This window comes from Sciurus carolinensis, chromosome 11, assembly GCF_902686445.1.
Source record: "Sciurus carolinensis chromosome 11, mSciCar1.2, whole genome shotgun sequence".
Lineage (NCBI taxonomy): Eukaryota > Metazoa > Chordata > Mammalia > Rodentia > Sciuridae > Sciurus > Sciurus carolinensis.
In genome coordinates, this window is record NC_062223.1 from 9447464 (window position 1) to 9468151 (window position 20688).

At 59.4% G+C, this 20688-nt stretch overlaps 2 protein-coding genes across 3 annotated transcripts; both read left to right on the forward strand.

Annotated features, from left to right (window-relative positions):
- The first annotated feature begins 242 nt into the window (after window positions 1–242).
- On the forward strand, window positions 243–7500 carry Rin1 (Ras and Rab interactor 1). 2 transcript variants are annotated; one of them, XM_047517315.1, is made up of 10 exons: window positions 243–1015; window positions 1145–1325; window positions 1407–1521; window positions 1604–1676; window positions 1773–1864; window positions 2003–2740; window positions 2984–3289; window positions 3552–3683; window positions 3820–3965; window positions 4772–7500. In XM_047517315.1, exons 1-10 carry the CDS (start codon window positions 933–935, stop codon window positions 5246–5248), a joined length of 2343 nt encoding a protein of 780 aa, XP_047373271.1. In that variant the 5' UTR covers window positions 243–932; the 3' UTR covers window positions 5249–7500. The 2 variants fall into 2 exon arrangements, with proteins under 2 accessions (XP_047373271.1, XP_047373272.1); XM_047517316.1 differs by lacking the exon at window positions 3552–3683.
- An 8806-nt stretch (window positions 7501–16306) lies between these two features.
- Cd248 (CD248 molecule) lies at window positions 16307–18864 on the forward strand. The gene has a single exon (XM_047517425.1). It carries the CDS (start codon window positions 16338–16340, stop codon window positions 18642–18644), a length of 2307 nt encoding a protein of 768 aa, XP_047373381.1. The 5' UTR covers window positions 16307–16337; the 3' UTR covers window positions 18645–18864.
- The last annotated feature ends 1824 nt before the right edge of the window (window positions 18865–20688 follow it).

A 20688-nucleotide genomic window follows, 5' to 3' on the forward strand; every position in this document is an offset into this window, starting at 1 on the left:
TAGTGTGACCCATGTGTGTCTGATTTACCTTGCAAGGGACTCAGGGCTTCCCTGGGGAGCACCTGAGACAGACTCTTCTGGGGTCTTTGCAGTCTAGGGTACCCTGGCTTTGGGTACAGGCTGGGGGAGGTAGGTGGACCTGGAGTCAGAAGCCACATGTGGCTCAGGCAGAGCATGAGAAGCACGTGGCCCCTGGTGAGGAAGGGGCTGGTACACGTGCTTAAAGACCGGGTCATGTCTGCACCTGCCCCAGTTGCTTGGCAGATTGGCAAGGCAGGCTGGCAGGGCCTGTGCGTGGGAGGCAGCCGGCGGCAGCGCCATGTGCTGACGACCTCACAGCCACACTCCCCCTGGTTAGCACTGAGTGTCAGAACCACCCCCAGAACCTCAGTTAAGCAAAGGGGTTAGTTTCCATGGAGACACAGCATCCTTTCTCCATGGCAACCTGAAATCCCAAAACCCAAGTTAGACTCAGAAATGAGTCATCTGTGACCAGTAGGGGGTGCTCTCCCACAAGGCTGACCCACAAGGCAGGGACAGATGAGCAACTGACCACAGACTTAAGGTGACCCAAGGGCGAGGCTTGCGCCTGTGGGGACAGAGCCGGCTCTTCTTAACCCCTCCCCACCCAGCCTCATGGTGTGAGGAGGCTGGCAGGCTGCAGGAAGCACGGTGCGGAGGTGGCGCCCTGCAGCTGGGGCCCCCAGAGTGACACTGACATGGAAGGGATCCCTGCCCCTTGAACCTGGGACTAGCACAGAGAGGAAGCTGTCATTGGCCAGGCGGAGTGGACACACAAGAGTTAACGGGCGGGGTGTGACAGGGCGAACCGCCCTCAGGAAGTGTTACTCACCACCGGGAATGTGCGCGCCTGTGCCTTGGGGGCTGGATTCTCTTCCTGAGTCTGAGAGAAACCAAAGGAGCTCCCAGCCATGGAAGACTCCAGGGAACCAGGAACACACCCTCCCAGAGCCCCCTGCCTGAGCTTTCCTCCGGAACACCTGGAGAGAGAAAAGTTAGTGAAGTTGGAGGGGCAGCCAGGTGGGGCAGGGAGGGATTGGGAGGGGAGGTGGGAAGCCCAGAAGTGGGGAAGGGGTGGGCAAAGCCCCCCCACCTCCTGCTCAGGTCTGGGTCCTGCCTCCAGGCCAGCCCAGGACCCTCAATATGACACACCAGACGCCAGCCGGGGGCGGACAGGTGGGCCCCAGCAACCGGCGCGCACTGTGAGCCTGCGGGAGCGCCTGCTGCTCACCCGGCCTGTGTGGCTTCAGCTGCGGGCCAATGCAGCAGCCGCACTGCATGTGCTGAGGACCGAGCCCCCAGGGGTGAGTGTGGGGACTGACCAACTGAGAGGGGAGAAAGGGGCTGAACTCTGAGGTCTTGAGCCACCGGACTGCCCCTCACAGACGTTCCTGGTGCGGAAATCGAACACTCGCCAGTGCCAGACCCTGTGCGTGCGGCTACCAGAAGCCAGTGGTCCCTCTTTCGTCTCCAGCCACTACATCCAGGAAAGTTCTGATGGTAAGAGGGACGGGCCTGGCGGGAAGGAGCTAGAAAGCGGGGAGATGGAGCTTTCTCTGGTCTCACTTCTCTCATCCCTCAGGCGTCTCCTTGGAGGGCTCAGCCCTCGTGTTCCCCGACCTTGTCCAGCTCATCTGCGCTTACTGCCACACCCAGTGAGTCTGCCCACAGACCCTGCACCGGATGGCCTGTCCTCCCCGCCCTACTGTGAGATCCCTCACACCTGACTCTGCTCCCCTCTCTGGTCTCAGAGACGTCCTTCTTCTCCCGCTGCGGCTCCCCAGAGCCATCCACCAGGCAGCCACCCACAAGGAGCTGGAGGCTATCTCCCATCTGGGCATTGGTAAGGGCTCCCCTGCCACCTGTTGCACAGATGGACATGCTGAGGCCAGAAGGGGAAGGGAGGGCACCAGAGCCCACAGCCTGCCTGTGGGCACCCTCCCGACCCTGCCCTGAGGCCCCATCTGTTTCTGGTCCCTAGAGTTCTGGAGCTCCTCTCTCAACACCAAGGCTCAGTGGGGCCCATCCGAAGGCCCATCTCTGCCCCGGCTGAAGGCCCGATCCCCTCAGGAGCTGGACCAGGGCACTGGTGCTGCCCTCTGCTTCTTCAATCCCCTGTTCCCCGGGGACCTGGGCCCCACCAAGCGAGAGAAATTCAAGAGGAGCTTCAAAGTGCGTGTGTCCACGGAGACCTCCAGCCCCCTGTCTCCACCTGCTGTGCCACCTCCCCCAGTCCCTGTGTTGCCAGGGGCGGCCCCCAGTCACCCAGAAAGGCTGCCCCCTGGTCAGCTGCTGAGAAGGGAGAGCTCAGTGGGGTACCGTGTGCCTGGGGGCACCAGCCACGTCCTCCCACTCCTGCCCTCCCTCCGGGAGGTGGACTGTGGCTCTCCCAGCAGCTCTGAGGAAGAGGGGCCAGCAGGGTCCCAGGGGATCCCCAGGACATCCCCTGGCCTTGGCCGCCGCCGGCCTCTGCTCCGGTCCATGAGCACTGCCTTCTGCTCCCTGCTGGCTCCTGAGCGGCAGGTGGGCCGAGCAGCTGCAGCATTGATGCAGGACAGACACACGGCTGTGGGCCAGTTGGTGCAGGACCTACTGACCCAGGTGCGGGCCAGCCCTGAGCCCCAGGAACTGCAGGGCATCCGCCAGGCACTGAGCCGGGCCCGGGCCATGCTGAGCACAGAGCTGGGCCCTGAGAAGCTGCTACCACCAGAGAGGCTGGGTAAGGGCCCAGCCTGGCCTGCGAGCTTAGCCCTGGCCCTCCGGAACTCCGGTCCTTCCCCACTGCCCCACTCCTCGCCTGGTGCCACCTGGCTCTCCGCTACTGTTCTGCTGCTTTCTGAGCCCCCTTGTCTCCGGCAGCATTCAAGTGTGTGCCATTCCCTGCCTCTCTGCCCCTCGCCCGGCTCACCCTGCTCCCCTGCAGTTCTGCCCTTCTCCCTGACCCCCACCCGTCCTCCCGCAGAACACGTCCTGGAGAAGTCGCTGCATCGCTCAGTTCTCAAGCCTCTCCGGCCCATCCTGGCAGCCCGCCTGCGGCTCCGGCTTTCTGCAGATGGCTCCCTTAGCCGCCTGGCTGAGGGCCTCCGCCTGGCCCGAGCCCAAGGCCCTGGAGCCTTCGGGTCCCACCTAAGCCTGCCCTCCCCTGCGGAGACCGAGCAGGTGCGCCAGAAGCTCCTGCAGCTTCTCCGCTCCTACTCGCCTAGGGCCCAGGTCCAGCGGCTCTTGCAGGCCTGCAAGCTGCTCTACACAGCCCTGAGGACCCAAGCAGGTATGGCCCCCTTGCTGCCTCGCCCTGTCCTGCCCCGCAAATCTGAAGCAGGCCCCCCAGGGAGAGTGGCACAACAGGGGAGACAGATCTAACTTTCCCATCTCAGATGGCAAAACGGAGGCCCACAGCGGGGAGAGAGCACCCCACAGCCCTTTGTGGTTGTTAAAACATCCCACTGTCTGGACTGGAGCGCCAAGAGGGGGGTCACTCTAAGAGAAGGAGAGGCGTCCATCCTAAGCGTCCTCTTCCCATGTCCGTACAGGGGAGGGTGCAGGTGCAGATGAGTTCCTGCCACTGTTGAGCCTTGTCTTGGCCCAGTGTGACCTTCCTGATCTCCTGCTGGAAGCTGAATACATGTCGGAGCTGCTGGAGCCAGCTCTGCTCACTGGAGAGGGTGAGGGGCCTACCCACCCTCTCTGTAGGAGTGGGCTGAGGGGTCTTAGCTGTTTGGTGAACCCTAAGGAAGCAGGGCAAGGGAGCGGGTCGCCCCATGCCCAGCCTGAGCTACACTCTGCCCCCGTGTGTCCTAGGTGGCTACTACCTTACCAGCCTGTCGGCCAGCCTGGCCTTGCTGAGCAGCCTGGGCCAGGCCCACAGCCTCCCCCTCAACCCCTCCCAAGAGCTGCAGCGTTCCCTGAGCCTCTGGGAGCAGCGCCGCCTGCCTGCCACCCTCCAGGTAAGAGGCCCTCCACACTGTTTGTGCCAAACTGGTGAGACCCAGAGCAACTGTGCAGCTGACAGCACCCAGCACAGTCCCCTCTAGTCCTCTGTCACACTGCAATAGGAGCAGTACCTATCTGAATGTCAAAGCCAGCCTTCGAGGGAGTGGGTCCCATGTGCCCAGCACTGGACTGAGCCTCCCTGAATCTTCACAGAAGCACTGAGATGGGGCCATTATTATCCCCATTTTACAAATGAAGAAACTGAAACAAGGAAAGGAAAGGGACACCCAGCCCCAGCCAGGGCTCTGCATCCTCTGTCTTCAGGCTTCAGTCCCTGAATCCATGTGGACTCTGGCCTGAGTGTCCCCAGAGCTGGCCACCGCCCCATCCTTCACCCTTCCCAGCCTTGCTTGAGTCCAGACTCTAGCCAGGACCTGAGCTCGTCCCAGCTCTGCTGTTTCTTGGTTTGAGGACTTGGACAAGTTACTCTTTGTGTCACAATTTTCTCTTCTGTGAAATGGGTGCCTCTTCTACCATGAAGTGTCAGTGCGGGATGGATGCTTAGGGCACAAAGTAAGCCCCAGCTGAGTGTCCCTGTAGGCTTGTGGACCCTGCTGGGCTGGCCTTGCACCTGCTGCCACTACCCACTAGCTCAGCCACACTCCCCCTGCCCTGAGACCCTCTCAGGGTTCACAAAGCTTCTGCCCTTTGTTCCACCACTGGGTACATGCCACCCACCCCGTCCCTAGGTAGCCTTCTCTGCAGCCACATGCACACCAGAGAGCGTTGAGTACTTGTTTTTGCTTCTCCTCCTACACAGCACCTCCTTCGAGTAGCCTACCAGGATCCCAGCAGCGGTTGCACCTCCAAGACTCTAGCTGTGCCTCCTGGGGCCTCAGTCGCCACTCTGAATGAACTCTGTGCCACCAAGTTCCGAGTGAGCCAGCCGGATGCTTTTGGCCTATTCCTATACAAGGAGCAGAACTACCACCGCCTGCAGCCCGGAGCCCTGGCCCACAGGCTTCCCACAGACGGCTATCTGGTCTACCGCCGGGAGCGACCTGGGACCCCAGGGGCTGCAGCAGAGGGAGCAGGCAGTGAGCAGCCAGAGTCAGGGAGCCAGGAGGAGGAGAAAGGGGGCCAGGGAGATGGAGTTGCAGAGGCCAAAGCCAGCCCCGGGGACAGTGTGGGAGAGTCTGAGACAACTGCTGAGCAGGGAGAGGGTCAGGTTGGGGGGGACCTTGTGCATTCAGGAGAGCCAGAGGCTGCAGGAGCCAGGCAGCAGAGGAGTAGCTAGAAGGGGTCGGGATCATCACCGGGGCAGAAGCCTCTGAGCTTGTGGGGAAGGTCTTCAGAACCGTCAGCCCCACACACCAAGGCCACAGCCTTCTGGGCCACCCCACCCAGCCCTCTCTGGTGTCTGCCACCACCTCTGACTGGCACTTACCTCTGTGAGCTTACCTGCCAGAGAGCTGGGAGACTGGCCACATCTGAGTGACTAGAGTAAAGTTGAGGAGGTTCTTGCTTCTTGTTCTTCTCCCCAGCCTACAAGGGCAAGTGTGCCCCACAGGAAACAGATCCATCTGATGCCCACGTGGTACGTGGGCGGTTTCCTTTCTCCTTTTGTGCTCCCCATGGGCACAGGCAGGGCTGCTATGGACTTTGGGACCCTGAAAAGTTCCACCCATGCCTGGTGTGGGAAGGATTGAGGGAGGCAGCAGAGGTCCCCCAGAGGACCGGCTTCCCCCGTCTCAGCATCCTCATCTGCAAAGTGGGTACACTCTTGCTATCCTGCCCTTCTCCCAGGGGTCCCGAATGGATGATTTTGCTGCAAAGCAGAGCTCTTATCAGGGGAAAGGAGGTGGGCATTAGCAGCCCTAACCGCTCTCACTCAGGCACCTGCTCCCTCTCAGGCAGGACCCTCCCCTGCACAGGTGTTAGGTCCCAGGGAGAAAGTACCCTTGTTTTAATCGTTTCCCAAAATTGGAAGTCCTCCGAGAACTCTGGCGTCCCCAGGGAATTTTCGTGGGAGATAATGCCCACCAGTGGCCCATGAGCTTCCAGGATGGGAAGGGGACTTAGAAATCATTTACTCTGCATCAAATCTTTTGGTCCTCACAAAAACTCTATGAGCAGGCAGGCTATGTCCTCCTCGACCCCACCCAGGTGTGGGAAGGCAACTCGCAAGACATCACACAGCAAATCAGCCCCGAAGGCCAAGGCAGCCCAAAGAGAAACCCAGAACAGGCTGCGCACGTAAGCAAAGAAAATTGCTGATCACCAACCACCAGGGGGCGTGCACAACCCAGAGAGCTGCCGAGAGCCACAGGACGGTCTGAGGGCCTAGGGCAAGAAGCAATTTCTGCCTCACCCCTGTCGCTGTGGGACAGCCTGGGGACAGCACAGGACCTGAAGCTACTGGCCCTCAGGTCCCTCAGAGTTGGGTCTGGGTGAGGCCAGCCTCTCACTGGCCATTGCTCAGGAAAGTATTGTCCCCGGATGGAGGAGAGCCCCAATGAGCCTCAGAGACAACCCCCAAGGTGCTGAGTAAAGGGACGTTAGCCTACATGTCAGACGTGACAACTGGGAAATAAAAATTGTGGACATTGGCTTTCAGATGACCCAGATGTAGCTCAGGTGCAGGGCTCCCAACATTCCTCACTAGGTCCCAGAAGTGCTTCCCACTTGCACCCCCCCACCCAGCTACTTGCTAGTAGGGAGTCTCCTTTATTCTGCTGTATGTCTTCCCCGTACTCCACCTCTGGCCCCAGAGCCTTATAGTGCTGAGCACCCCACAGGTGCTCAATAAATGTCATCCCCTGATTGAAGTTTGAAACTAGGAGTGAGGGACCCTGGGGATACTGGAGGGGAGGTTCTGGGAACTGAACACAAGATGCATCAAGCTCTGTCCCAAAGAAGGGACCTGGAATGTCTGCATGGATGCTAGAGAGCCTATGGGGCCAGAGGTGGAGCGGGTCTAAGGAACAGTCAGAGGCTTCTGGGCCCCTGACTCGAACGTTTGCAAGCCCTTTCCATGTTCGGTCCCAGTTCCTGGCCTGGAATTCCGCATGCCTCGAGCAGTGCCTCATGGGGGCACCGCCGAGTCTGCCTGCTTCCTGGCACTTTTGGTTCTCCCATTGCTCAGGGGTCCAGGCTACATCAGCATGACCAAGGTGACGATAAAGGGGCAGGGGCTTCAGGCAGGGCAGGAGACGGGAGGCCAGTCTAGGATAGAGTCATCCCCATTTTTCAGATGAGGAAACGGGTTAACTCGAGGCATCTGGCTCATTACAAGACAAAGGACTCCAACGCAGAAAGACTAATTTACTCAACAATAATATATTGTGTCCCCTGTAGACCAAACACCAAGCACCACAGCCCCAGCCACAAGGAGGCGGGTGAAACCTTCCTCATGCTGTGATCTGGGAGGAGGCTAAACCCCACTGCATTCTAGGGGGTTCTGCACGGCCCCTGCCACCACCCTCGTCCTTACAGAAGAGGAAGCCAAGTCTCTGAGGTCATGCGCTTTGTCCAGTGTCCACTGCTACAGGGCAGGGCTGGGACCCTGGCCTGATGTTTGACTCTGCGGAGAGTAGCTGTCATTTCCTTGCTTGGAAATGTTGCACTTATCACTTCTAAAGTCACCCTAGTTGTGTGAGTTTGTTTATTGTCTGTCTCCTCCACCAGTGTGCCAGAGCCAAGTTGGCCTTGTTCCCAGCTAAATCTCCGGGGCCCTAGAACAATGCCTGGGCCGGAATTGGCGCTTAGTAAATATATGTGGCACAGTGTGGAATGATAGATCCGGGTGACTATGCCAGGAGGGCTCCTCTGTTCCTGGGGTGGCATGCTTCCTCACTGCCACCAGGGGGTGTGCACACCTCATTTCTAGCCCCACTCCAGGTACCTTCTGCACAGAGTCTATACGTGGGAGACTCAGAGGACCCTAGGACCCATGCCCCCGCCTGGCACTAGGAGGGGAGTAGGGATCCTGCAAAAGCAGATCAGGAGAGGGGTGAGGGAGGGGCTCCCTGTCCCAGGTTCCACAGCCCCATCAGCCCAGGAGCTAGGGCCTATGGGAGGATTGGGGTGGACAGCATGCACTGAGGCTCACCCTGACCCACCCTCAGTACATTTAACACCCTGCAGTGGCCTTGTGACCCATGTTCAGTGCCATAATTCCACACACAGTAACTCGCTGACCACGTTCCAACACGGTAATACCCAGCCAGCCACAGCAGGCACAAGACTACCCAAGCACCCATGGGGACAAGTTGACAGGGACCTTAGTGATCAGCCACACAGGATCTCCTCACATGCTTAGGCCTACCAGTGCAGAATTGCCACCAACACCCACATCACCCCCTCAGATATGGCCATACATACAACTTTGATATAGCACAAGGCTGCCCCTGCCTACTGTCTGAGTCCTGGAAGAGCAAACACCCTCACACACGTAGACATGCGCACTCACAGCAGACTTTTTTTTTTTTTTTTTTAACTTTTGAGCTTGCCCAAGCGGCTGAGCCCCCCTCCTGACTAATAGCCCTCCCAGACCTGGCCTACCCCTGCCTTACCCCAGCCCCCGGTAGACCCTGGAGGGGGCTGTGAGTTGCTGGGAAGACCCCCGTGAGGGGTGTGGCGACCCCACTGGCCAAGCAGGAGGCAGAAGGGAAGCCGGCATCGCTGGGTGGGGAGGCCTGAGCTCATCAGATTCCAGCCTGCCTGATTCACAGGCAGGGCCGGGAGGGTCTGGGAGGGGGCATGGCTCACGGACTGGGGTTCCGGGGGCCTGGGTGGGCTTTAAGAGAGTCCTGGATCTAGAGCAAGCCTTTAGTTGGGGATGGGGTTTCCTGAGGGGTTGGCCTGAAGGGGTGCCTACTGGGTGCGGCTACTGGGAGGCGCTTAGGACCCAGAACTGAGCTGCAGGATGAGACAATCGGCCCTGCACGCCCCACCCGGCCACCAGGCCCCAGCCTTCTCAGCCCAGCAGCTGGGTGTCTTTAGCAGGGGTTAGGCCAAGGGCGGGGTTGGGGGGAGCAGGGACGGGGTGACCTTCACAGCCCATCTTGGCCCCTCAGGCCCTCAGGCAGGCAGCCCATGAATGGACTCCAGAAGTCCCAAGGGGCTGGGGCTGCCTAACTTAGTCTGTTGGGGTTGACAGGGTTACAGACCCACAGGGCCCTGCCAGGCGTGGATTGTGCCAGAGACCGAATGCACGGCTGTACCAGCGCCAAGGATGTTTTCCTGCTGAGATCGAGCCCTCTGCTTCTGCTACCCCCAGAGCCGCTCCTGTCTCCCCAGCCGGGCTGATGCTCAGAGGAGGTGGGGGCCCAGGGTGTCCAGACCCAGTTGCAGGGTGACAGGAAGAAAGGATGGGGCTGGGGGCAGGGCAAGGGCGCAGGAAGTGCCTTTCTTGGAACTCTGCACCAAAATAACCCATTCTGTCCCTACTCTGGGTCTCCATGTCCCACAGGGAGGTGTGTGTCACCAAGGAGACCCTCACCAGGGAGGGGCCTGCGTTGACCTCAGTCTGGCTTTTGCTTCTCAGTATCCCAACCCCCACCGCGGCCTGTGCTCCCCTTTGAAGTCCCAACATAAATATCATGTCTGCTTGGTTCTCCTTCCGGGCCTGGTCACAGCCCCCAGACCTGGCTCCCACCCCAGCCAGCCCTGGGGGTGCAGTGCTGGGAGAGAGGAGAAAGACTGGACCACCCAGGGATGGTGGTGAGCTAGAGGCTCTGTGACAGAGACAGGGAGACCCTAGAGACAAGGGGAACACAGAAGGAGGCAAAGCACTGAGAGACAGTCTCCAAACCCTGGTGACAATCCTCGGGGCAGGAGAGTAGACAGGGAAACTCCTAAGACCAACAGGAGAGCTAGAGACCCCAGACAGGGGAGAGAGAGGAAAGGGAGGCAGAGACACTGCAATCAAAGGGAGAGATGGCAGATGCAGAGATCCTTGGGGACACTGAGGGGGCAGGAGGAGGAGGCGTTGACAGGAAGAGAAGAGAAAGTAAGAGCCTTCGGAGAAAGTGGGGGGTGGGTGGGAGGCTGGGACTCGGGTAGCTGGGGAAGGAGGTCATGGGACCGACCATCTCACTTGCCCAGGCTTGAGGGGCTTCCTAGAACACAAGGTTTGTAGTGCTGAAACCCGAAAGTCCTCAAAAAGCTGGGACAAATTGGTCACCCCAGGTGGCAGGCCTGGGTGGGAGGGTCCACTCCCACAGGTACCCCTCACGTCGCTAAGAAACCTGTGTCCTTGAGAAGAGCTGCCTGCACGCGGGGGCAAGTCTAGGTCCTTCTAGCTCTGACATGGGTTCAGGATTCCCTTTCTTGAGGGCAGATGTGGCCAGATGTTCATGTGGGGCATCTGCCAGGAGAGGGAAAGGGGCTTCCAGCTGGGACCAGGTTGGGCAATCCAGGGACAGCCGTATGCTTCATTCACACAGCTGTGGGCACAGGTGTGGACTAACACACACACATCACCCAGCTGTGTGTGTCCACAGCAATGCCAGACCTGCATGCATACATGCACATACACATGCATGCATGTATGCAAGCGAGCACATGGTCATGCACCCACAAACATGGGGCTGTCTCCAGAGCAAAGGCACCACCACCTTTGGGGATGCTGAGGAGGGACTGCACCCCATCTTCCTGCCCCCCAAGCCTAGCTTTCCCACCCCATCCCCCCAGAAGCGTGGCCCCTCCCTGCAGGGCTCGCCTATCCAGAAGCACACGGGGTGTGGCGCAGCACGTGGAGACTGGGAGGAGGCTGCCAGGGCTCCCTTCCCTCCGCCACTCCCACCTCCCCTCGGGCTCCCACCCAAGACCAGGCGCCTCCCGCCCACCCTTCAGCCCTTCCTCTTGACAGCCCCAAGGCTGGATTGGTTTGGGAAGAATTTAGACATGGAGGGAGATGGGGGATGGGACAGAAGGAGAAGAAGGCAAGGAGGTGACTTGTACACAGAACAATGCGCTGGCTCAGCAGCCTGGCGTGCCAAGGCTCTCCAGGACGCCGGCCCGGCCCAGGGGGCGCCCCCCAACCACACCCGACCCCCCGCCCTGGCTGTTCCATGGGGCCTTCTCCAGGACAGCCCCTCTGCAGGCAGCCTTCCCGCTCCACCAATGGCCCACACAGTGTATCCAAAACCACCATCTGCCTCTTGCTTGCCTCAGGAGCTGCAGGCCAAGGCTCCTTCTGGGGTCTTGGGCTTCTGTTTTCATGCCCCTTTTGAGGTGGGCGAGCACTCCCCATGTGGGCCATGATCAGAGCAGGGAACCCCAGCCACCTGACCCGTAATGTGAGCTGAGCCTGGTGTCCTGAGCTTGGAAGGTACATGGCCCCCTCCCCAAGCCTGGGAGTTGCATTGACCTCAGGCCCCACAGAAAGGAAGACTGTGTAGTATCAGGGGAAGATTCACACTTGATCCCTGGAGTGGTAGCCCAAGCTGCTCCATGTTCCTGGGCTATACATTCTGAGCATGGCACGTACCATCGTGACTGCTCCTTATGAATCAGGGCCTACAACTTTTACCTGTGTCCCTGTATCCAACCATGCATCTAAATATCATCCACACACCCCTCCACTTAATAATCCTACATTTATCCATCTATTCACCTGTCCATCATCCACCCACCCATCCATTCACCCACACTTCCTCCTAACCATTTTTCCATACATGCGTCCATGCAATCATGCATGCAAGCCTGCATCCACTCATGCATCTACTCATGCCTCTACCCACCTATGCACCCACCTGTGCATCCAAATGACCATCCACATCCCCACCCACATATCCCCAAGCATTTATTGCATCAATCAACATCTCTGTGCTATGGATGAACCAAGGTCAATCAGGTTCAGCAGGAAGAGTAAGACCCCAACCAGCCCTGTCTCCAGCTCCTCACCCTCGGATCTTTCAGTGGTTCTCACTGTGTCCCCATCCCAACAAGGGCAGGAAGTTCTTCGGGAACTCCTACCTACCTCTCCCAACTTGGAGGAGACAAGTGAGTACCAGGAACCCTCCTAACATAGGCGTCCAGGAGTGTCTTCAAGTCCCATTCTTGACCCACAAAACCTTTTAACTTTGCTGAGTCCAGAGATGCCCCTCCCCTGCTCCCCAGGACCCATCCTACTCCGTCTTCCCTCCCTGGCAAGTAGGCCCAGCTAGTACATCTGGAATTTGGCCTTTGATCCTCCTCCTCCTATTTCCTATTTCCCTTGCCTGCCCCCCAACCCCTCGACCCCACTGCAGTTGGGGTCCTGACCTCTGATCTGACCCACCCACTTGCCAGATGGCCTGCAACCTCCTCTTAGACGCCCCAGCACTGGCCATTGCCCGAATCATGACTGGGTTCACCACACCCTTGGACCAGGCTCAGGACCGCCCCTAAGGAGCCTCCAGAGGCTGCCTCCCCCAGCCCGGCCCGCCCTGCTGCCCTGCTCTCCAGCCAGCTCCTTCCCCTTTCCCAGACTATTGCAACAGCCTCCTAACTGTCCCTGGCCTCCCGCCCCCCTCCACCCACCACACCATCCATGGAGATCTCTCATCATGCCTCTGTCCCCATGGCAGCTTCCAAGCCAGGCCTCTACTCCCTCCTGATAGCCTCTCTCCAGTCCTCACTGTCCCTCCTGATGTTCTTGCCACAGGCCCAGTGGAGTCCTGTGTTCTCCAGTTGCATCCTGAGCTCTCTGCCTCAGCACGTCCATCCAGGCTGTGCCTTCTTCCTGGTCTGCCTCCCTCCCTCCAAACTCCATTTCTTGACGTCATTCCTAATTCCCAGTCTCTGCTCAAATAGTGCCACAGGGCACTACAGTTAAAAGAGAACTGACCTAGGAATCAGGAGACATTGGTTCTAGTCTAAGTCCTACCACTAAGTGGTTCTGAGACTCCCTAGGCCTCATGCAAAGTTTCCTCCATGCAAAAAGACTTCCTATTTACAGGGTTCCCCAGTTCTAGGATGATCAGATGTCATGGGGATGACCAGCAAGTGTGGGGAGCAAGTGGTCTCTTTCCAGGTGGAATCCCAGCTCACACAGTTCATCTCCTTGAGCCAGGCTCTTCCTGTATTGGAGTCTTGTTCATTCATTCCACAAACCCTTATTGAGCAGCGTCTATGGGCCAGGTTTTCTACGCTCTAGGCATACAGTTGGGAAGAGGACATCCCTGCCATCACGGAGCTCACAGTCTCCAAGGGGAAGTTCTCCGCTGACATGATGTTAACATTTGGTAATGTCTGGAAACTTCTTTTTGTGGGGGTGGGGGTTACCAGGGAATGGACCCAGGGACACTTAACCACTGAGCCACAAACGTAGTTCTTTTTATGTTTTTATTTTGAGACAGGCTCTTTCTAGGTTGTATAGGGACTCTCCAAGTGACTCAGGCTGGCCTTGAACTTGCGATCCTCCTGCTTCAGCCTCCCAAGTCACTGGGATTACAGGCGTGTACCACCACACCCAGCTGGGGACATTTTGGATTGTCCCAAATAGAAGGATGCTACCAAAGTCAACGCAAAAACCAAGGACACTGCTAAGCAATGCCGAGCACAGACTCTGTAACAAGTAATTATTCAGCCCTGAATATCAGTAACATCAAGGCTGAGAATCTCTGGCTAGGAGGAATCAGGTCATAAGGAAATCAACAAGTAAATATATATATTGTCAGAGTAGTAAGTGCATGGGGGGGAAAAGCAAGATCGGGGGCCAGGGAGCCCCTGGGATTGTGGAATGGGGTGGGGGGTGATAGGGCTGACACTTGAACAGAGACCTGAAGGAAGTGGAGAAGCAGGGCATTTGGATGTTGCTGGTAGAGTGCTCCAGGCAGGGGCCAGGGGAGATGCCTTGATGCAGGTACCTGGTGCCACAGTGGCCACAGTGGAGCCGGCAGAGGGAGTGAAGGGAAGGGGTGGGATGAGTGGTTTAGGGGCAGATCACACGGCAAGGACTTTGGCCATTCCTCTGAGTGGGATGGGGACCTCAGAGGGTTCTGAGCAGGGAAGGGACCAGATCTGACCTAGGTTTTATTTTATTTTTTTTCTTATTCTTTTTTTTGAGACAGGGTCTTGCCAAGTTTCTGAGGCTGGCCTCAAACTTGCAATCCTCCCACCTCAGCTTCTTGGGTTGCTGAGATTACAGGTATGTACCACCATGCCTGGCTGATCTATTCTGTGTGTGTGTGTGTGTGTGTGTGTGTGTGTGTGGCTGTGAACTCAACCCAGCCTTATGCATGCTAGTCAAGTGTTCTAACACTGAGCTACATCTCCAGCCCTGACCTACGTTTTAAAAGGATCCCTCTGGCAGGGTGGAGAGGACAGTAGAAAGATAGGAGGCCGGGAGTGGGAGGGTGGCATGTGAAACTCTAGAGGGGAGATGCTAGTGGCATGGCCAGGGCTGGGTGGCGAAGGTGGCGAGAAGCGCTCAGATTTTGGATCCAACAGGAGCTGTTGAGGGCCTAGATGTAGGTGTGGGAGGGACAGAGGAGTCAAGGGTGAGCTCAAGGGCTTGGACCTAGACCAATGGAAGGTTGGACTGCACCATATTGACTTTTCTTTCCTGAGAAGGGGAGTAATTTTATGTGCTTCACAGGTGTGCACCCTGCAAGAAGGAACTTCCAGGCAATAGCATGTGCTTCAGAAGCCCAGGTTCTCAGAGACTGGCTCGGTCTTTAAGGCCTCACCCAGATTTGCTCAAAAAACTAAAGCTCGTTTCATGCTCACTGCTAACAGAGCACATTTGCAAATAGTGAATATTATGACACAATAGCCTAGCTGAGCTAAAAGATCTGGACCCATTATTCCTCTATTGTAGATAAGAAAAATGGAGACCCAGAGAGGGTCAGTGACACCCCCAAAGTCACACAGTAGATCAGCAGCAGAATGGGAAACTAGACTAGGGCAGTGTCCGAAGGGACAAAACCTCCTCCACCTCCTCACCTCAGACTCAAACGTCTGCTAAAAATACAGAGGCTCAACCAGAGTCCCACACCTGTAGTCCTGGCTACTCAGGAGACTGAGGCAGGAGGATCGCTTGAGCCCAGGAGTTTGAAGGAAGATGTTCCTGGGCAACATAGCAAAAACCCATCTCTTTAAAAACAATAAATAAAACAAATAATTAAAAAAGAATACAGTGGATGTGCATGGGTTAATCTTTCAGCTAGCTCCCAGGGGCCATCCTGGGTGATGGGCTTGGCTCATGTGCCTCCAGAGGCCTCCAGGAGAGCCAGGAAGAGGACCCCCACCAGGCCTGAGCAGTGGGGCCCTGGGGGCAGGAAGGGCTCCACAACCCGATGCCTATGTCATATGCATGCAATGTGTCACTGTGTGCCCTGTGCCCATACATGGCTGTGCACTGGTCCCTTCCCAACCAGTCCTGTCACCCAGAGTGCAGCCCAGCCCCCACCCAGTCCCCTAACCCTCAGGACCCTGCAGCAGGAGCCCAGAGAGGCATTTCCTGTTTGGGGGCCGCCTCCTCCCCCTCTAGGCCCAGGTTCCCAGGGCCCCAGGCTGAGCAGGGGTGAAGGGAAGGCAGCCCTTGCCCCCCTCGCTCCCCGCCCCCTAAAGCTGGCCCAGCTGGAGCCAGAAAGCTTGAGGGTGGGGGGAGTGGAGGAAGGGGCTAGTGAAGAAGTGAGGGGTTGGGGATGCCGGTGCCTGGGTTATCGAGGTGCTTCCATTGGGCCGCTCAGGGATTCCAGGGACTTGATAGGTTAGGCCACGTAGGATGCCTCGCCATTTTTGAATGTGCACCTAAGGGGTGCAGCACGTCGGGTGAACTCTTGAAGTGTGGGAAGGGGTGCACCGGCCCGCGCGGGCCTGCAGTGAGGTGAAGGGCTTGGCTGTCTGAGGCAGACACGCAGCGCCCTGCTCCAAGAGCGTGCTCTTGCTCTTGCGTGGGGAGAGGGAAGAGGAGCATGCGCACACGTGCGACGTGAAAGGGGTGGCGGGAGCATGTGGGCTGTGAGATCGTTCAGGGGTGTGTTGAGCCCGGTGTGTCCTGCTTCGGGTCTCTGCGAGTGTCTGGCAAGCGACCTCACCCCACGGCCCGGAGCCCCCGGACTGAGCTGGCGCTCGCTGGGGTTTCTCGGAGGCTCGGCCGCCTCTGGGCAGGCGGTCCCCCTCTCCCGGACTCCCCGCCTGGGGGCCCTGGGGCGCCGGCTAACTGTGCCTCTTCCCCTCCTCCGCCCCCACCCCAGCACCCCCACCCCACTGCTTCCTGCTCCCGCGGCCCCGGGGGAGCGGGAGCAGGGAGCTGGCAGCCGCCCCAGCCCGCTCCTTACAAGGGCTGAGCCCGCCGGGGCCCGCCCCCGGCCCGCCCGCCGGAGGCCCCAGGCCCGCCCCCTGTCAAGAGCCGCCCCAAGCCCGGGCCCGGCCAGTCGGGGGGCGTCGCGATGCTGCTGCGCCTGCTGCTGGCCTGGGCGGCCGCGGTGCCCGCGCTGGGCCAGGACTCCTGGGACGTCGAGCCCCGCGCCGCCTGCGGTCCCGGCAGCTGCTACGCGCTCTTCCCGCAACGCCGCACCTTCCTGGAGGCCTGGCGGGCCTGCCGCGAGCTCGGGGGCGACCTGGCCACGCCGCGGACGCCCGAGGAGGCCCGGCGCGTGGACAGCCTGGTGGGCGCCGGCCCCGCCAACAAGCTGCTGTGGATCGGGCTGCAGCGACAGGCCCGGCAGTGCCAGCAGCAGCGGCCACTGCGCGGCTTCACGTGGACCACGGGAGACCAGGACACGGCCTTCACCAACTGGGGCCAGTCAGCCCAGTTAGGGCCCTGCCCGGCCCAGCGCTGTGTGGCCCTTGAGGCCAGTGGTGAGCATCGCTGGAAAGAGGGCTCGTGCACGCTGCCGGTGGACGGCTACCTATGCCAGTTTGGCTTCGAGGGTGCCTGCCCCGCGTTGCCAGAGGAAGCTGGCCAGGCCGGCCCGGTCGTCTACACCACACCCTTCCACCTGGTCTCCACGGAGTTCGAGTGGCTGCCCTTCGGCTCCGTGGCTGCCGTGCAGTGCCAGGCTGGCAGGGGAGCCTCTCTGCTGTGCGTGAATCAGCCTGAGGGTGGTGTGGGCTGGTCCCAGACTGGGCCCCTCTGCCCAGGGACTGGCTGTGGCCCGGACAACGGGGGCTGCGATCACGAGTGTGTGGAGGAGGTAGATGGTCATGTGTCCTGCCGCTGCTCAGAGGGTTTCCGGCTGGCAGCAGATGGGCGCAGTTGCGAGGACCCCTGTGCTCAGGCCCCTTGTGAGCAGCAGTGTGAGCCTGGGGGGCCACAAGGCTACAGCTGCCACTGTCGCCTGGGCTTCCGACCAGCAGAGGATGAGCCCCACCGCTGTGTGGACACGGATGAGTGCCAGATTGCCGGTGTGTGCCAGCAGATGTGTGTCAACTACGTTGGTGGCTTCGAGTGCTATTGCAGTGAGGGTCACGAGCTTGAGGCGGATGGCATCAGCTGCAGTCCTGCAGGGGCCATGGGCGCCAGGGCTTCCCAGGACCTTGCAGATGAATTGCTGGATGATGGGGAGGAAGAGGATGAAGATGAGGCCTGGGAGGTCTTCGATGGTGGCTGGACAGAGGTGCCTGGGATCCTGTGGATGGAGCCTACACAGCCACCAGATTTTGGCCTGGCCTATAGACCCAGCTTCCCAGAGAACCCAGAGCCCAGGAGACCCTACCCGGAGCCCACCTGGCCACCCCCGCTCAGTGCCCCTAGGGTTCCCTACCATTCCTCAGTGCTCTCTGCCACCCGGCCCATGGTAGTCTCTGCTACACGTCCCACACTGCCTTCTGCCCGCCACACCCCTGTTATCTCTGCCTCTTACCCACCCCTGAGCCCTGCCCTTCAGCCCCCCTTGGTCCCAGCTGTGCCTCCTGACCACCAGCTCCCCATGCTTGAAACCAACTATCCAGATCTGCCCTCTTCCCACCAGCCCCGTATTAGCTCTGTCACTTACCCAGCACCGCCCCCCGCCCACCAACCTCCCATGATCTCAGCCAAATATCCCAAACTGTTCCCTGGCCACCACTCCCCCATGTTTCCCAACACCCAGGTAGCGGATACCCAGACCACCACTCATTTTCCTAGAATCCCACCTAACCCTACCCCTCTTGACACCACCCCCAGTGCCCATCAATCTCCTCTGGCCCCAGATGTCCTAGTCCTCAGAACCCAGGCCCCACAGCTGTCCATCATTCCTACTGTCCAGCCTTCTCTGCCCCCCACCTCCAGGTCCCCTGTGACCCCTGCCCATCAAATCCCTGTGCCTGCTGTCACCCAACCCCCAGCTCTCCCCACTCCCCTCCCTCCTCAGATCCCTACTAACCAGACCTCACCCATCATCCCTACACATGTCCATTCCAAAGCCCCCCAAGTCCCAAGAGAAGGTGGCTCCAGTCCCAAGTTGGCCCTGTGGCTGCCCTCAGTGGCACCTACGGCAGCCCCAACAGCCTTGGCAGAGGCTGGTCTGGCAGGTCGAAGCCAAAGGGATGACCGGTGGCTGCTGGTGGCACTCCTTGTGCCCACATGTGTCTTCTTGGTTGTCCTGCTTGCACTGGGCATTGTGTACTGCACCCGCTGTGGCCCCCATGCGCCCAACAAGCGTATTACTGACTGCTATCGCTGGGTCACCCATGCCGGGAACAAAGGCCCAACAGAACCCATGGCCCCCAGAGGCAGCCTCACAGGGGTACAGACCTGCAGAACCAGCGTGTGATGGGGCACAGATGTCCCCTGCAGGGTAGGGGGAAGGGACATGCGCTGGACACATGGCTGGGGCTGCACCAGAGACCCACGGGGGGCTACCACCTGGACAGAAGGCTTCTTGCTCACCGGGTCCAGCACTCATGGTAGAGGACACACCAAGGCCCTCAGGACTTCAGGGGGTGGGTGCTGGGGTCTTCTCCAATAAATGGGGTGCCAACCTCACTCAAAGCTCTTGGCCCCCATTGATGCCTGAGGGGGTTCTGGGAGGACTCAGGACAAAAAGGAATGGCTCTTCCTTCAGTTTGTCTAGGTAAGGTAAGACCCCCTTAAGGGAGAGTATGCTTTGGGATTCTCGGGGAAGGAGGAATCCAGAGAGGGCAGAGCCTTGCCCACAGTTGCAAAGCAAGCCCAGGAGTCTGAGGTTTGGCACGGAGAGAATTCTATAATTGTTCCTCTTCTTACCAAAACTTCAAGAAGGTGGGACTGAATCTGGCGGAGCATCCTGAGATGAGGGCTTCTGTTGAACTGGAACCAAACTGGGATTTAGGGGGAAAAGTAGCCTCTGGGGCTGGTCATTCAGGGAAGTGAGGGGACATTTAGGGGATGAGTTTCTGGTAACTTTCCCCATCCCCGAAGTCTGCCTAGAGTTGGGGGTTGGTATTCAGGGGGTCACCCACGTATGCTGCTGCCCTGGGCTTGTGGGTGCTTTTGGCGTCTCCTCCTTCTTTCTGCTCTGGGGAAGCTAGGATGAGGAAGAGAGCCCAACCCAAGAGAGATCCCAGATCAGCTCCGCAGGCAGCCTGAGAAGTAAGAGGGCAGCTAGGGACCCCACTTTCCTCTTCTCACATGTGGAATGGGGTTGGTGCCAGGTCTGAGAGAACTCAGCAGGGCCCAGCTTGAGCGAGGGCGCAGGCTGATCAGGGCTGCAGTGTCCCAGGAACTGGAGCATGGGCAGGTCAAAGATCACAGCGTGTGGGGTAACCTCCTTCATCCTGGGCTCACAGCCTTGGGGGGAGGGGGCGGGACCTGGGGCCGGGGTGGCGCCGGTTCCCATTGCCTCTATAATTTTTTAGTTTCAGTCTCTGGGGCCTCTAATTAGGAAGGGGCAGAGCCGCCACCACCACCCGGGCGGGCGAGGAGGGGTGGTCCAATGCCCCTTCTCCACCTGGAGCGCTATAACACCCTCTGGCTCAGGGACTGGGCCCCAGGCGACCCGGAGAGGAAAGGTCCGAGCTGTGGACTAACCGGGGGGTCGTAGAGGGGGCGGAGGGAAGGCTATGCACCGCCCCTGGTCGCCGCTCTCACGTTCCCCTAACTCAAACCAGACGCCCCCGCCAGATCCTGCCCAGTTTTTAACCTCCAAGACGCCGCCAGGGAGGTTTGCTGTATGGGGCCGGGGGCCGCAGGGCTGCTCAGACACCTGGGTCTGGGAAGGAGGTGCGGGCGCAGACTGGGGAATGACAAGATCTCCCGGGACGCAAAGGACTGGAGCTCCCTCAGGTGACCCAGGGCAAGGGTTCCAGAACGCCCCGGGGGCACGAAGGAGTTAAATGTACTGCAGTCGAAGGGGGGATGGGAACAGGGAAGGGGGCCCAGAGCCGGCTCTTTGTCATCCGGTAATGAGCACCAGATGCGGAGCTGCGTGCGGGCCTAAACAGACAGCCTCCCAGGGCAGAGCCCCCGCTAGCTCCGAGTCCCGGCTCCTCCCAGATCGAGAGCTGTGTCTCAGGCTCCGCCCACTGACTCTCAGGCCCCGCCCAACCCAGAGTGCCAGACTCCAGCACTATCAGCCCCGCCCCTTGAAGCCATGAGCCACGCCCACCCCTGCTGTCTAGAGACCCCTTAGGGAGCGGTCCAGAGCCCCGCCCCCAAAGCCTCGAGCCTTGTCCCCCGGCCAGCTCAGAGATTCCGCAGAGTTATTGCCCCTCCCCTCTACTGTATCGGTCCCGCCTACCAACACCATAGGCCCCGCCTCCTTCACTTGATCGGCAGACCGCAGTTGCCTGTCCTGGCTTCCCGGAGGTCTCACGCAATTATCTGCCCTAACACGACAG